General features: G+C 43.5%; 1 protein-coding gene across 1 annotated transcript in view; it reads right to left on the reverse strand.

The window, feature by feature from the left end:
• The window catches only part of FAT1 (FAT atypical cadherin 1), a 126530-nt gene that overhangs the window by 25754 nt on the left and 84354 nt on the right, over window positions 1-16422 (reverse strand). Inside the window, exons 7-10 of the mRNA XM_010835822.1 lie at window positions 15084-15223; window positions 10304-10579; window positions 9984-10194; window positions 327-4394 (exon numbers count right to left, since the gene is read on the reverse strand). Coding sequence (XP_010834124.1) covers window positions 327-4394; window positions 9984-10194; window positions 10304-10579; window positions 15084-15223 — 4695 coding nt within the window. The remainder of the gene's footprint in view (window positions 1-326; window positions 4395-9983; window positions 10195-10303; window positions 10580-15083; window positions 15224-16422) is intronic.

Here is a 16422-nt window from a genome sequence, read left to right on the forward strand (position 1 = left end):
GCACGAAGCCAAACAGAATTTAAAGACCATCAGCAACACTTTCGCCTACACTGCAACTGTATTTTTTAAATTGTAATATCTTTTTTATATACTACGTATAAAGTTCGACAGAATGAATCATAAAAATCAAAATCTGACTAATGAAACAAGGACTGGCCTTGCTCAGGCAAAGAACTTGAAATACAGTTTAAGAGATTGTTACTTTCTACTTATTTTAAATATACTACAATTGAATCTTTAACTCTCAACTGCCATAAAAGAATGTATCTCAGAATCCATGCTTCTGATACCACTTGATTTGAAATTAAACCTTTTACATGTGTTACCTGTTATGTAGTATGTAACTTGTCTGTTGATCTCCTCAGAATCAGCATCTGTAGTGCTCACGATGGCAATCACGCCCCCAGGAGGGTCATCTTCACTCACGGTCCCTTTGTAGATCTCGGCCGTGAACCGAGGGGGGCTGTCGTTGACATCAGTGACCGTAACATCCACAATGGCTGTGGAGGAGAGCTGAACCTTCTCACCGTGATCTGACGCAACCACCTTGATCTGGTAGCTGTCTCTCTTTTCATGGTCCAGTTCCCTCAACGTGGTGATCCAGCCCGTTTCCATGTTAACGGCAAAGGATTCAATGACGTCCACGCTTTGTGACTGATCTAGATTATACATGACCTGGCCGTTGCTTCCTGAATCCAGGTCAGATGCCCTGATCTGAATGACTCTGCTCCCTGCCGGCAGGTTTTCAACAATAAAGGCCTCGTATGGACTAGACTCCAAGACAGGGCTGTTATCGTTGGCGTCCTTCACCTGGATGCTAACGTCGACAGAAGCCACCAGCTCGTAGTCACCGTGAGTGCACCTGGCAAGCACGGAGAACTGGAACCACTTCGTGGTCTCGTGGTCAAGACTCTTCTCCAGTTTCAGCCTCCCGCTCTGCCTGTCGATCACAAAGAACTCATCTCTGTTGCTTTCGGGGGTATTCCCTTTGACCAGGCTGTAAAGGACAGTCCCGCTGTGTTCTGCTCGAATGAGGTCTATTTCGGTTCCGATGGGCACGTCTTCAGAAACTGTATAGGTATAAAACGGCTCTGAAAACCTGGGAAGTCGCATTTCTGGTGGGAGCACTTTCACATAGACGGGAACAACCGATTCTCTTTGTGGGGACCCGTTGTCCACAGCTCTGACGAAGAAAGTGAAGACCTCGTTCTCCAAGCCAATTAAACTTTCCTTTGTAGTAATTATGCCGGACGCTCTGTTGATTTCCAAATTCTCTTTAACGCTTTCAGAATCTGCTTCAATGGCATAGGTGGTGTCGGCGTTGGAGCCCTCGTCGGCGTCACTGGCGAGGACTTTGATGACTGACGTCCCTTTGGGAGCACTGGACCCGATGTTCACCTCAAACTTGGTTGCTCGAAACTGTGGGGCATTGTCATTGTCGTCTGTGAGGATGACATTAATGGTGCAGAAGGCAACCTTGCCTCCAGCGTCCTTGGCCATGAAACGAATGGGGATTACTTTCTCTGCTGGGGTTTCTCGATCAAGCTTTTCTAAAGTAAAGATCTGCCCCCGCTCGTTTGTGTAAAACCGGTCTTTGGCAAAGTCATTGACAATGTGGTAGGTAACATGACCATAAATACCCGAATCCCCATCAGATGCTTTGACCTCGGTCACCAGAGTATGCAGGGGAGCGTTTTCAGCGAGCTCCACTTCATACTCATTCTGAAGAAACAAAGGACTGTGCAAATTGCCTCCAATCACAGTCACGTGAACCTGAGCAGAACTCCTAAAAACTCCATCCGACGCAGACACCTGGAGGCTGTAGGATGGCTTCAAGGCGTGCCGGCGCAGGTTGGAGAGTGTGATGATCCCTGTCTTGCCGTCGATGACAAAATTCTTATGGTCATTGCCAGACAGAATGGAATATTCCAACTTGTCTGCATCTGAACTGTCTGCATCATAGGCCCTTACACAGGTCACAAAATGCCCGTGGGCAGCGTGCTCACTGATTCTGGCTTCATAAAGCTGCTGGTCAAAGAGGGGAGGGTGATCGTTGAGGTCGGTGACATCCACCGTGACGACCACGTCGCTGCTCAGAGGGGGCATGCCGCCATCAACAGCCCTCACGGAAATCTGGTGCTGCCGGAACTGCTCATAGTCCAGAGTCCTGACCAGCGAGATGAGGCCAGTGCCGCTGTCTACGTGAAAATGATCATGGCTCTTGCTGTGATTCCCCATCATGTGGTAGGAAATCCCTCTGTTTGGTTCCGAGTCGGCATCTGTTGCTCTGACTTGCACCACAGATGTCCCAATTACAGATGCCTCGGACAGGGTGGTGGCATAAGACTGCTGGGCAAACACGGGAGGGTTGTCATTGATGTCCTCCACGATTATGTCCACAAAGACCTCGGCGTGAGCGCCGGTCAAGGAGTCCGTGGCTCGGATGCTCAGTTTATATGCCGGGTGGGACTCGAAGTCCAGGGGCGCCACGACACTGATAACTCCGGTGTTGAAGTTAACAGTGAACTGGCTGAAAGGATCGCCCTCGGTGATGCTGTAGTGCACTTTCAGACCCTCCGGACTGTTGGCTTGTACGTGGACAACAGGGCTGTGCAGCTGTGCATTCTCTGGGATCTCGGCACTGTAGAAAGGCTTTTCGAACACAGGCATGGCTTTGTTCATCACAGTGATGGGGACGATGACCTCGGCGGAGAAAGCTGGATCTCCTCCATCTCTGGCGACCACTGTGATGAGATACTCTTTATTCAAGGTGTCGGGTTCAAATGGCTTTTTCAGTGAGATCTCCCCAGAGGATCCAATCTGGAAGTGTTCGTGGCGCTCCTTGAGGGAGTAATGAACCTCCCCGTTTCGGCCGCTGTCCCTGTCGACGGCGGTCACGTGGCGGATAACCTGGCCCACGGCAGCATCCACTTTCACCAGGGCGTAGTAAGGGAGGTTGACAAACACCGGGGCATTATCGTTCTGGTCCTCGATGACGACCTTCACGATGACGTGGGCCACGGCTGGAGGCTTCCGCTCCCGCGTGACTTCCACCACCACGTCAAAGGCCTCCTGCTGCTCACGATCGAACGGTATGCCGGTGGTCGACAGAACTCCGGACGTGCGGCTGATTCTGAACCTGGGATCTGGGTTGAGGATGTGGTAAAACAGGGGCTCATTGATTGGATTCCCAAGGGCAGTTATGACAGCTAGTGTTCTGGCTTCGGTGGAATTCTCTTTCACTACGGCAGAGTAGAAATCCTGCGTAAATTTCAGCTGGCTCTCCTTGCTTTCTTTCACATTAATTTTGACGGCCGCGAAGCTTGCAAATCTGCCATCGGACGCTCTGATGGTTAGCTCGTAGCGGCTCCTCAGCTGAGTCGTGTTCTGCACAGTTATGGTTCCAGTCTTACGGTCCATCAGGAACTTCTCCCCAATGTTGCCTTCGGTGATGGAGTACATTAACTGTGAGAACGCACTTGAATCGGCATCAGTGGCATTCACTGCGACGACCTTGACCCCTCTGTAGGTTGGCAGCAAAAGAGATGCTTCGTATAATGATGTGGAGAACACGGGAGGGCAGTCGTTAATGTCAATGACGTGTATAGTCACATTGGCTGCGTATTCAGCGAACAAGCGTGGGGTTCCCATGTCATGAACTTGCACAGTAAAGTGAAAAGTGCTTGTTTCTTCATAGTCCAAACTTAGGACTGTATGAATAGCACCCGTGCTAGAGTCAATGGTAAAGTATTTGTGTACAGATGGTTCAACGATGTGATAAACAAGCAAGGCATTTGATTCTCTATCGGCATCAGTGGCTCGAATAACTAATGGGACATTCCTGTCTGTTAGGACCACGCTGTTAATCGAAGCTGATTCACTAATGAGCCCTGTATACTCTGCTTGCACAAAAACTGGCAAGTTGTCATTTTCATCCAGCAAGTGCACCAAAACAGTTGTATTTGTAGACAAACCAGCCATGTTAGTTCCTTGTATTGTCAATGTATAGATGGGCAAGGTTTCAAAATCCAAAGCTTTCTGAGTGATGATACTTCCAGAGTGTGGATTAATATCAAAGGCATCAGCTACATTTCCATCCTTTATTTCATACACCACTGATGACTGGCTGTGGGCCGTAACCATTCCGACGAAACTTCCAAAGCCAACAGTTTCACTAATTTCAACAGAATATTCTTTTGATGTAAACTTGGGAGAGGCGTTGTCAGCAATGGTCACAAAGACCCGCACAGAGGTGATTTCACTCATTGGTGGGTCGCCTCTATCTGTAGCTTTCACCATTAAGTCATATGCCACTTGGTTACTTCGATCTAATTCTCTGGCAGTTTTTATGGAGCCCAAGATGGGGTCGATCGTAAAAGAATTTCCAATGTTTCCTGGGAGGAGACGGAGAGAAGCATGTTGAGAGAAAAATACAAGGACCGACCAACATTCGAAGGGAACTGGTTTCATTCAACTTGTCTCATTTCTCAATGTGTTTCATTTTTATCCACTGAAACTAAGGCAAACTTTTCCAAGTTTTGTCTATAAATTATCAAAAAAAAACCCCAAAAAACAGAACCTATATCACTCTGCAACTAAAGCTAATACTCTCTCTGGTTGAACCAGGAATGTGTTGTGGGAAAAGCTGATTCTCCTTCATAAAGCAGTGAAGTTAATCATTTCCGAGAGTCCCTCAAACCCCCTTTGGAATGTATTCATTGCTTGCAAATTCTCCAGAATCTTATATGAAAGGGAAGACTTCAATTAAATTCAACAAACTTCAATAGAGTTAGTCCGCATTTTAAACATTTGGGAACTGATGAAGAAGCCTGTATGTAATCTGCCCCACTTTGCAGGTTTTGAAGATTTCAATAATATTCCCTGAATTTCTTTCAGGTCAATTTTAATTTCTAGGTGAGTGTTTCTCAACTCAGAGGCGATTTCACCCAGACGGACGTCCAGTCGGACATATTTTAGGTGTCCACCACTTCTGGAGAGAGGGTGCTCCTACCATCCAACGGGTAGAGACCAGGGATGCTGCTAAACACCCTACAACACACGGGACAGCCTCACAACAAAGCATTTTTTGATCCAAAAATGTCAATAATGCTAAAACTGAAAATCCTAAGATAGTTTTACTTGCTTTCTTTAGACTTTTTACAGCTACATTATCTACAACAGCTACATGTACAACTCCACGATATTCCGTGGTTTTGCATCACTGACTGAAACCTATCCGAGGAAGCCAGTTTACTACGGTTACACAGTTTACTATCTTTTTGGGTAGATCATAGCAGTGTGAGGGTCCTCAGATTCGATCCATCCACAAACCCTTCGTCCCTTTCCTGTTTTCTAAACAAAGAATCCAGAATCATTTATTTGAGTCATAGAATTGAACTTATTTTCCCCAAACGAATTCTTACACTGACGCAAAACAAGGCTGACTTGCCACTTAACTGCTTTCTCAAACTCTTGCTTTCCTCTCAGTTTGCCATCAAGTCTGGCCCATTCACGGAGCAGAAATACCTGGAGTGACTTGCCAACCAGGGGCTCCCAAGGCAGCACTCCCTTCCTCACATCATTACTAGTAAACACTTCCTCAACGGCCTTCATTTCCTTCCTTCAACACATTTTCCAAAAATCCGTGATAGCTCTTCCTGAGGCCAGACCCAGTCTGGTTTTCATTAAGTCTGCCTGGCTCCGTGTCCAGGCCCCGGGGCCGTGTCCTGACCTGCAGCAGGACTTTGGCCTGAAACGACTCCAGGCCACGAGGTGCTGAGCTGAAGCCTGGCCCGCGAACGGTGTCACACTGCCTCTGCCAGGCCTTGCAGACACTAATTTCCGGCCTGTCTGTATTTACGAGAGCCAGTGACCCCGGATCCTCTCTCGCTGTGTTTCAGGCACTCATCGGAATTTCGAGGCCCTTTCTCAGCTACCTGTGCATCTTCCTGCGTCCACAGCTGTGTCTGAGTGGCTGCCTGGCCTGAGACGGGGACCGTGAAAACCTTGGACAACCGTCTGCATCCCCGCCCTTTGCTCTCCTGTGTCTGTACTGATAAAATATATTTTATATTCATCCATCTATATGCATTTCTCTTATTTTGTACAGTGAAAGCTTCAAATACACAAGGCCTTACTTGGAGGAGTGAATGGGCTCTATCTGCACCGAGAGGCTCTTCAATCAGGTAAACACATCCTCAGTGGGTTTGGGGGGTGTCCTCTCCTGGAAAAGCCTTCCCCCCAGCTATTCTTCATTCGTTCGCTCTCTCAGGCTCTGCCCAAATGCCTCCTTCTTAGAGAACTCGACGGTGAGGCGTCCCTGACTGTCCCACTCATCACGGCTGGTCTGTCCCGCTACCCTGGCCCTTTTCTACAGCACGTCATACTGCCACTTGGTTCTTATCTGTTCCCCTCCTGGAATGTCGGCTCCACTTCAGCAGGGCTTGTCTTATTCGTTGTTTTATCACCTCTGCCTAGAAGAACACCTGATACTTAGGAGACACTCCACAAATATTTGCTGAATGAAACAACTTTTAGACATGTATGGAAAGAAAAGAAATTAATCACCAAACAGGTTGATCAGCAGCTTGGAAAAAATTAATACGTTCATTAAATACTACATTTCTATTTACGGTTTCCCAGCTGGTACAGTGGTAAAGAATCTGCCTGGCAATGCAGGAGATACAGGAGACTTGGGCTCGATCCCTGGGTGGGGGAGATTCCCTGGAGGAGGGCATGGCAACCCACTCCAGTATTCTTGCCTGGAAAATCCCATGGACAGAGGAGCCTGGTGGGCTGCAGCCCATGGAGTTGCAAAGAGTCACACATAACTGAGTGACTGAACATGCATATATATCTATTTGGTTTTCTTTTCCTCACTGATACTATACTTCAATCACTGCCAACAACCATTTATTACAGGTAGCACCCTATTTAAAAGAACTAACAAAAGGAATGTGTTAGGACTAACTGGAAATCTGTGATAAAAATTTTCATCGGCAATGTGAAATTCAGAAACACTCTTTACTACGTGTAGTATTTTTATTTTGATAAAGACAGTTCTGAGCTTGTCAATGATAACAAGAAGGTTAAACAGGAACACAGCTGGTTAGTTAATATATGGATCCTACCCATATATACACTACAGCAGAAACCATCAGATTTGTAGATGGGAAAGCAATGTCACGTTTACGTGGAAAAACCCCGAGGGCTGCTGAGTGGCTAAAATGCATCTTTGTCTGATTGAGTAATAGCCACATTCACCCATTACTGAAATACACAGATGGCATTTGTGAACAAATTGACAGGGCAGTGACAAAAGTCTGTGCTAGGGTGGGGCCTCGGTCATTCACTTTAGGGGAGATTATCGCTGATTTCTAAAGTCTTAATTTATTCCTTCTATATGAACAAGGCAGTTATCCGGACAAACATGCAAATGTGTGCATGTCAGCTGTGACTGTATTATATACACCTACACCCCAAAAAGCATGTCAGAGAGCTGTGCTAGGACCTGCCTCTACCCACTGAGGACACGCTGTGGGTGCCCACTGCCTGACAGTACAGCAAGCTCTGTAAAAGTGGCAACTGCAATGACGGTTAACCTAAGTTTGGGGAAGAAAACCAATTCTAGTCAATACATGTTTTTACTGAGTGTCTTCTAATTCCAGAGGTTACAACAGTTTTGAAGACACAATCATCTACTTTAAAAAAATAAAATACTATAGCTCAGAGTATGGCACTGATGTGTCTCTAAACACATAACTGTTTCTGAAAATATTCTTCAGTGACTTCCATTTTCCCTAAAGACTTGTCATCAGACCAAACTTTTTGCTCAATAAATTGCTGCTAATTAAACTGGCAATGTTATGGCCAGAATTTATAGCTACTCTTCTGAGCTTTATTAAATGACACAAGTCAGGAGCAAGTGAGTATGAGTACACTGTTGAACAAAGGCTGTGTGACCATTTAATAGTGTCAACAAATTTACAGACACGTGATTCTATTGCATTTTAGTGGCAGTCATTTCCTAAAAATCAAGTGGAATAGTATGATTTTTACATTACCAAATCTATGAAATTATCTTAAGTCCAAGTTTTATATCCGAATAGGCCCCTTGTATTATCTGGTTTTTGAGTGGAGACACAGTTTCATTCCTGGAATACCAGATTACTAATCCCATCAGTCATTACAGGCATTTAAAGAATTCTCATGCCTTCAGTCAGGCACCGACAATCATATTTTAAACACCCAGTTGTTGAAAGTTATGTGAAAGCTAAGGGAAAGTTTAGCATTTTCTCCTACACAAACCCAGCCAGTTTGTCTAGGAGAAAATTATTTTATTGAAGTGCTCAGGCATGTACAAATGTAATGCGCTGCTTTTTTTAATGGATAAATTTCTGAACCAGTGGAAAAATCATCTTTATTCAAGTCAACTACACTACACTACATTTCAACACTGCAACCTCAGGCAGTATATGAGGTTTTATTTGAAAGAAATGGCCTAAATTTGGTCATTTTCAGGAAAAACATGAAACTTCAAATATATTAAGAAATAAAAATCATTTAACCACATAAAATACAGTGATTAAGCACTGTTTTTTAAAAAGTGCTCTCCATTTGCTCAGCTTTGGATTATGTGATCTAGAGTTAGTTATACCCCTATCAATTCTAATGCCTAGAAAGATATATAATTCCTAAATACGCAGAGGTATGGACTTATTTAAAAAAAAAATCAGGTTAACGGGATGATCTCAATATCCTAAAATCACCATAGGGAAAGAATGGAAGAGAGTATGAGCTTTGTACTAATGGCAGAGAGAGATGGGAAATTGGAAGCTGCTTTCTCCATATTTAAGCGCTAATATTAATACTAATACTTATAGTATTTGGCATGAGTCAGGCAAGTCCTGGAGCAAGGTAACTTCTGACTGGATAAGTCACATGCTCTAGAGCAGATCCTGGCTTCATCAGGGGCAGAACTCATTCACAAGAACATACGTCTGTGGACTGATGGAAGCCCCTACCTGCCAAGCACAAGCGTGAATGCTCCTAGCAGGGCACCTGGCACATAAAATGACAGTCCAGATGAAGACACAGACGACTGAAGAGCAGCCGCAAACAGACAGGACAGCATGCCACTCTGCTGCCGCCACTCTGCTGCTCCAGGAATCGGCAGCAGGCCTCTGGCGCCCTGCCGGGTGCTAAGCTGAGTCAGTCGTGTCCGACTCTTTGCGATCCCAGGCTCCTCTGTCCATGGGATTCTCCAGGCAACAATACTGGAGTGGGCTGCCATTCACACCTGGAGCTGTCCAGGCCCACGGTTCCAGCTGGACTTCCCACCCTTGCTGTCTCTTGCCCGACTCCAGCAGGGCCCCAGCCTTGTCAGCATTTCTTCAAGTCCTTGTCCCAACCCAGGGACCTACTGCAACCACCCTCTTCCATGAGTGAAATGCAGCTGTGAAAGATGCATGGGGTGACAGCAGCAGAAAAGCGAAACCTGGAAGGGGTAGGAGCAGCATAGTACCCTTCATCGGCCGTGACCCAGTGAGAACTGCGGGAGTCAGCACTCCCATCATGGGGCTTCCTGCTCTGCCCCAGAGAAAACACTCTCTGACTAAATGAAAAATGTTAGATCACTGGGCCAGCCTTATTCTAAGAGTATCTGTGGAGGACCGTGACTGTGTGGTTAAAATCATTTTGGAAATCCTAAATTGGTCAAATAAAGTTTTCTTCACTGCAGGACTTCTCAGAGCCTTGAATTATGCTAACATGAAATCTTTGAGAACATCACCCAAACGTAGTTAGGACTCTCTATCTTTGCTTTCTAATGAGTTAAAAGTTCAACTTTTTTCCTCTTTCTCCTTTCGGTTTAAGCAGTTTTCATAGTGATATACAGAAATCTTTCAACATCTAGAAGTAATTTTAGAAGAAATATCTTTATAACAAGTGCAAAGTTATAAACCTATGCAGTGCTCCAAAAATACCTGATTCGATGGAGTAGAGTACTTCAGCATTTTTCCCTTTGTCCTTGTCCAGAGCTGTAACCTGCAACACAACTGAGCCCACAGCTGCCGACTCATAAACCCGCCCTTCGTAGGAGGAGCTTGTGAACCAGGGGGCGTGGTCATTGGTGTCGCTGACATTAACAACAATCCTTGCAAAGTTGCGCTTTACAGGGACATCTTGATCTCGTACCTAAAAGAATCAGCATATTATCAATCCTGTTACGGGTAAAAATCACTCTCAATCACATGGAGCCCTCCAGGAACCATATGGTAGCAGAACAATGAACAGAAAGCCCTACCATGACTGTGAGAATATGCTGGTGAATGGCTTCATGATCAAGCTTTTCTGACGTATAGAGAGAGCCGGTTGCAGGATCAAGACGAAATTTCTTGAGACTCAATGGATCGATACTGCTCTGCAGAGTGTAGATGAGTTTGTTTTTTTCATCTTTATCCACAGCACTGATTTGCAAGATTTCTGTTTCTGGCACTGTGTCTTCAGGAATAACAACTTCATATTTTGATGTAGAAAATTGAGGACGATGGTCATTTGTGTCTATTACTTTGATGAATACCTGCAACGACAAAATGACTCACATAACAATATTCCTAATTACAATGTTTTCGTGTTAAAAAAAAAATCAGGAAAAATCAGATGCACACTGAAAAAAAACTAATTTTGAGCAAAACAGAATTCAAACATGAGAAATAAAGGCAACCAAAATCTGGAATAAAAAAACGTTTTAAATTTTTCATTGACATACTACCTGTATTAATATGAGTAAGATAATAAAGACCTTTCTAAATTATTGAGACTAATTTTTGAAAGAAAAATGTAACACACATTTCTTTCTGAAATGCATACTTACTTTCTCTTAGGTCTCCAGAGAAGAGATATTTCTAGATTACTCATGGAAAGATAAAAAATTTACTTTACCAAGTTTCATAGATTGATTTCCTGTATCAGATTTGCACCTGTAACTATTAAGCTACTGAGGTGAGGATGCTACTTAAAGGTCACAATATCTGAAGTTCTTGCTCTAATCTTGCCAACTCCAAATCTCTACCCATAAGATATTGTGAATAAGAATGAAAATTAAGAATGTGCTTTAAAAGCCTTATATTTTTTGATCACAAACTACACATAGATAGTACAGACATTTCTCACTTAAAAGCAATGTTAAGTACACTGGAGATAGTTCTCTTAAGTATGCCAGCATAGGATGAAAATCTTAAAGGAAAAAAGAACAGATGTGTATAAAGTGAGTCCCAATCTAAACTAAAAAAAAAAAATTTACCCTGACAGTAAGAAGATTAACTTTTAGATTGAAAAGACACATGTGGATAAGGGATAGTAGAAATCACTATGATTACAAAAGGCAGTTCAGTTATAAACAAGAAACCAGAGCTTCACTAGCTCATATGGAATAAAGCTCAGTAGTTTGAATGGCACAAGAGGCCAAAGTCCCTGGACCACATGAGGGTGTTTAACCACTTTGGGGTTAACAGAGGTTAGCAAGTATGTGGACCAGAGCCCTTTTCATGAAGATGATACTACCATTCTGTTCTAAGAATACCAAAACCTCAGTGGTGAATCTGTAACATTAAACTATGTGAATACTAAGTGCATCCACCAAACCCCAGAAGAGTTTTATGTAAAAGTTATGTATGTAAACATTTAAAACTATAGATACCTGAAGGTCAATGATGATCTAAAAGTCATAGCTATAAAGATAATTTCTATAAATTAAATCGTTATATATTCACTTCCAGTATACATTAAAAGACCCTGATGCTGGGAAAGACTGAGGGCAGGAGGAGAAGGGGACAAAAGAGGATGAGATGGTTGGATGGCATCACCGACTCAATGGACATGAGCTTGAGCAAACTCCAGGAGACAGTGAAGGACAGGGAAGCCTGGCGTACTGCAGTCCATAGGGTTGCAAAGAGTTGGACATGACTGAGCGACTGAACAACTGAACAACAAATACATTAAAATGTATTTTTCTCACCAAGTGCTGGGCAGAAATAGTTTAATCCTTCTTCAAGATCACCTGATCCCACCTAAACAGGGACAGCTGGAGTAAGAACAATTCTTATTGATAAAGCAATTCAACTGACATATTTTCTGGGCACGTTCACACTCAGCACTTGTGTTTACGGAGGGTGTAAAGGAATTGTGGACGTCCCTGCCTGTTGAAGCTTTCAACCTCACTGGGCAGTACCTTGCACACACAGGTTTCCTATATTACCAAGGAGGTTTTCAGGAGTCTAGAGATGGTCTGGGCCATTCAGGAAGCTTTCGAGGAGGAGGCAGACTCCGCCTGCACGGCTTTTCGACTGGCGGATGAAATACACCGGAGTGGAAGGAAAAGCTTGGGCACAGACATGAAGGCAAGGGAGGAATGAACATCCTGTCTCTAAGAGACTGCAGAGGAGGGCCTGGACGAGGGGTGACACGGTAGGAGCAGGGAGAAGGGGGTCCAGGAGCAGACCTGTCTCCCAGCAGCGGCGGAGAACTGCATGGCCTGTGTGCCCCAAACTGAGAACTGCATGGCCTGTGTGCCCCAAACTGAGAACTGCATGGCCTGTGTGCTCCAGACAGAACTTCATGGCCTGTGTGCTCTAAACTGCCCGATGGGGAAAATTCACCTCCCATCCTTCCAGTCGGGCCGACAGTCTGGCAGCAGGCAGGGCAGGCTGAATCGCTGGGATAGAGGATGGAGGCAGGAAGGTGACTCAGTGCCAAGAGGCGTCACAAGAGCCCAAACCGGTGCTCATGGGCAAGAGGGAACACACGGGGAGCACTCACGGGGCACAGGCCTGAGAGCCTGGAGAAGGGGACACTGGAGTGTTATCTTGTTTCGCCCTCAGAGGAGCTCTATGAGGAGGGAGTCACTGTGCCCATTTCCCACAGAGGGTACCTGCCCACATACAGGTGTTAAGAGGCAGAGCCCCCATTCAACCCAAACGGCCTGCCCCAGGGTATGCAATCATGATGCTCTAGAGACACCGAAAGAAAACATGAAAGTGAGGCTGTTTCCAAAATAAGGAAAAAAAACCCTGTAAATTGGATTTGGCAAGTTACCTTGAGATATCAGATAAAGCAAAGTGCCTTGATTTAATACCAGTCAGCATCCTCAACAGAAGACGGCAGGACGGGAAGGCAAGGATGGCAGTTGTTCCAACGGGGCACCGACCACTAGGTCACAACCCTCCACCGCCCACCTCTGTGAGGATGCGCCCAGCACAACCACAGCAACGCTTTCCATCCATGGACCTGACGCCTGCCGCTCCTGACCTTGATGCAGCAAAACCTGTTCTGTTGGATCCCGAGTTTCACCGGCAAACAGGCATCTACCCGCTGTGCCTTGTCAGCCTGGCTCTGATCTCCGTGTTCTTCTACAGCTGGTGCTTGCCTCTCTGCTCCCACTCAGATTCCTATCTTCCTATACTCAGCCCCAGACTGGGAATCAAAGCCTCATTACTGATTGTTCCCTTACCGCCCACACCTGGACAGGTCAGCCTAGGCCCTGGAACTGCTCTCTGATACTCTGATCAGCTCTCCCTGCCAGCAATTCACTACAATATTATCAAGATCCTCCGTGGATGACTCAGACTGTTACAGAAGTATGCCTGAAGCACTGAAATGGAAGAATTTCTGTGTCCCTGAGAAAAGAAAACTAGAACATATTTACTGGACTTTATGGGAATTTTAGTCACCATATTTCATATGAAGCTCCTAACTACAGCAAGGAAAACTACAATTACCAGGAGTTACGTTTTAAGTGGTAAATACCACCTGTAGATATACCATCTTCAGGAATGAAAACGCTTGGCACCCAGGGTCATTTCTACGCTTTTAAGTTTCCTTTGCTAGACTTCTGGTTAGTCAATTACTTGAACTGATCTCCATACAGTTACACTTTTTAACCTTTCAAAATTATCCTGCTAAATTCATTACAACTTTTGATGCTTTTACTCTCATTTTCATGCTCTAGAGTCTAGCTTCTACAATGAGAACAGTTACTGACAAGATTGAATTAATACTGTGTTGGCAATTTTACATGACAATCTCAAAATGACCCCAAAGCACGATTCATATATCAATTCTAAATACACTAAAAATCACAAGCATTTGGAGAAAGAAATAAGGTCATTTCGCAACTGACTTTAAATTATCTATTCATTTATTAATTGAAAAGACGTCACAGACTGTAATTTTTTTTCTTCAATACAACTAAATGATTTAGCAGATGATCTGTCTTAAGATTTGAAGTATTATAATCTAAAGACAGGAAATTGGAATTCATAAGCATTTTATCTTCTAACATTTAATTTCTTCCTTTTACCTTTCAGACACAGCAAATCATAACACAAGCCTTTAGCTTCTACCATTCTAATGTAAACTCAAAGAGGACAGGACTCTGTGTCCTGTTATTCAGCTTTTGGAACAATACTTGGCACACAGCAAGTATTTAACAAGTTCTACAACCAGCCCTCACCATGAATCAAAGAGAACTGATATGAAAGAAGAGAATTTAAATGTAATTTTTAGGGCTCTGACATTTAAATTTGAAACTCAATGATCTGACCATGTCTTAATCATCAGACAGGAACAAATAAAGATGTTAGAGGAATTATTAGAACAGTTTAATCAGTTATTTTACACAACCAAAGGTAGCCAAGGGGAAAAAACAATTCGAAAAGGTATTTTAAAAGATAATCACTTTAACCAGTTTTAATGCAAATGACTTGGGACAAGTCGTTCTCAACAGTGATATACTTTATACTAATACAATTCAAAATGAGAATTAAAAGATTTTGATGGCATAAAAATGTGTGGGGCTTTTTAAAGTCTACTTTCAAATTTTTTAAAACTGGCTAATTGCATTCAAAACCTAAATCAGGGTTTATGGTGAATTTTCATTGCCTAAATAAAAATCCTCAGTGTGTACATGTATATAAACTGTATCAACACAGTAACTTCTGATGTGGGAACCTCAGAGGGCAGAACCAACTGCCCCACTGCCTGTGGACCCCTAGACCAGAATTCTGTGCCATCAGCCATTCACCTACCTGAGTCAGTATAGTGGTGGTCCCATCTGTAGCCTCAACTGTGAGGTTATAGTTTGATTTCTGTTCTGCATCAAGAGGCTTGGCAATAATGATAGTTCCAGTGCCCCTGTCCACATCAAAGTGACTGTCGTAGTTGCCACCTAGTTTAAGTTAGGACAAACAAAAGTAGAAACAGGTCACAGGATGAAAATCTACCAATTATTTTGTGGCTTTCTAATTTTTAATGGCAGTTAAAAAAAAAAAAAGAAGAAGAAAGAAAAAAATTCTGATACAGTGATCAGAGTGATTCCAGGGAGCTTTCATTTTGAAAGACCAGAAAACAAGGACCAACTGGAAAGACAACATTTGCTTACTGAAAAAAAAGGAAGAAAAAAGGCTGATCCATGACTGTTGAGGAAGCTACTAAGTGAGAAGAAGCAAGAACTGAGAACAACAACAAAAAAAAAACATTTCTAATTCTACCAACCAACTGCTGAATTACTTTCAGTTTGTTTCTTCAAGGGTTTTGAATACCTTACATCTCAGTAGCTACATATCGCATCATTTAGAAACCAAAGGTGGCCACTTAAAATTTTACTTAAAAATTTTTTTTACTTAAAAAAATTGTGACAATTAGAGCATACAGATCTAATAAAATAACTATTAAAAACAAATGTTAACTTTGAAAAAAATAGAAGTTAATGCCAGTTAGTCCTGACTCTACACTATTGGACATTTTTTCCCATTGCTGTGGGACACAAAGCTTAATGAAGCAAAGTTTTCTATAATATTAACGTTACCCAAATGCATTCCCCATCATATTCAAGACAAAACTCTCTTTTCAAAGCTATTGAACTTGAGATACTTATACCAATGAAATGAGATGGCATGAAAATAAAGTCTAAACACCATGATGAAGTTCTATGACTAAATCTAACCAAAAAGCAAAACAGCACATGCACAAAACAGAATGTTGAGTTAAATCTAAAAATCCAAGGATCTACGGATGTATGGAAAGTCAGTACATTTGCAACTGGGATGGATGAGCATGGACCCGCTATGAAAAGAAAAAGCAATGACAGATGGTCACTGGAAAGAATAAAATTTGAAAAATGGCTGTTTTTCTTTAGATCTCATAATCTGAGGCAAATTATGTGATCTCAGCAGATACCTTCTGCTGTACAGTTCAGGTCACAAGTCATCGGAAAGATGTAAAACACTTCTCTAGCAAGTGTGTCTCCTGGCACAGCCAAAAAGAAGCAAGCATGGAAGGCAAGCACAGAACAAGGACAGCAATCAGTCACAGCGGTTCCGAGGCAGTCCGCTTACACGGCGGTGGGGGCTGGCGGGGGGTGGGGGT

The sequence above is a fragment of the Bison bison genome, unplaced genomic scaffold, assembly GCF_000754665.1.
Source record: "Bison bison bison isolate TAMUID 2011002044 unplaced genomic scaffold, Bison_UMD1.0 scf7180017864050, whole genome shotgun sequence".
NCBI classification, from domain to species: domain Eukaryota; kingdom Metazoa; phylum Chordata; class Mammalia; order Artiodactyla; family Bovidae; genus Bison; species Bison bison.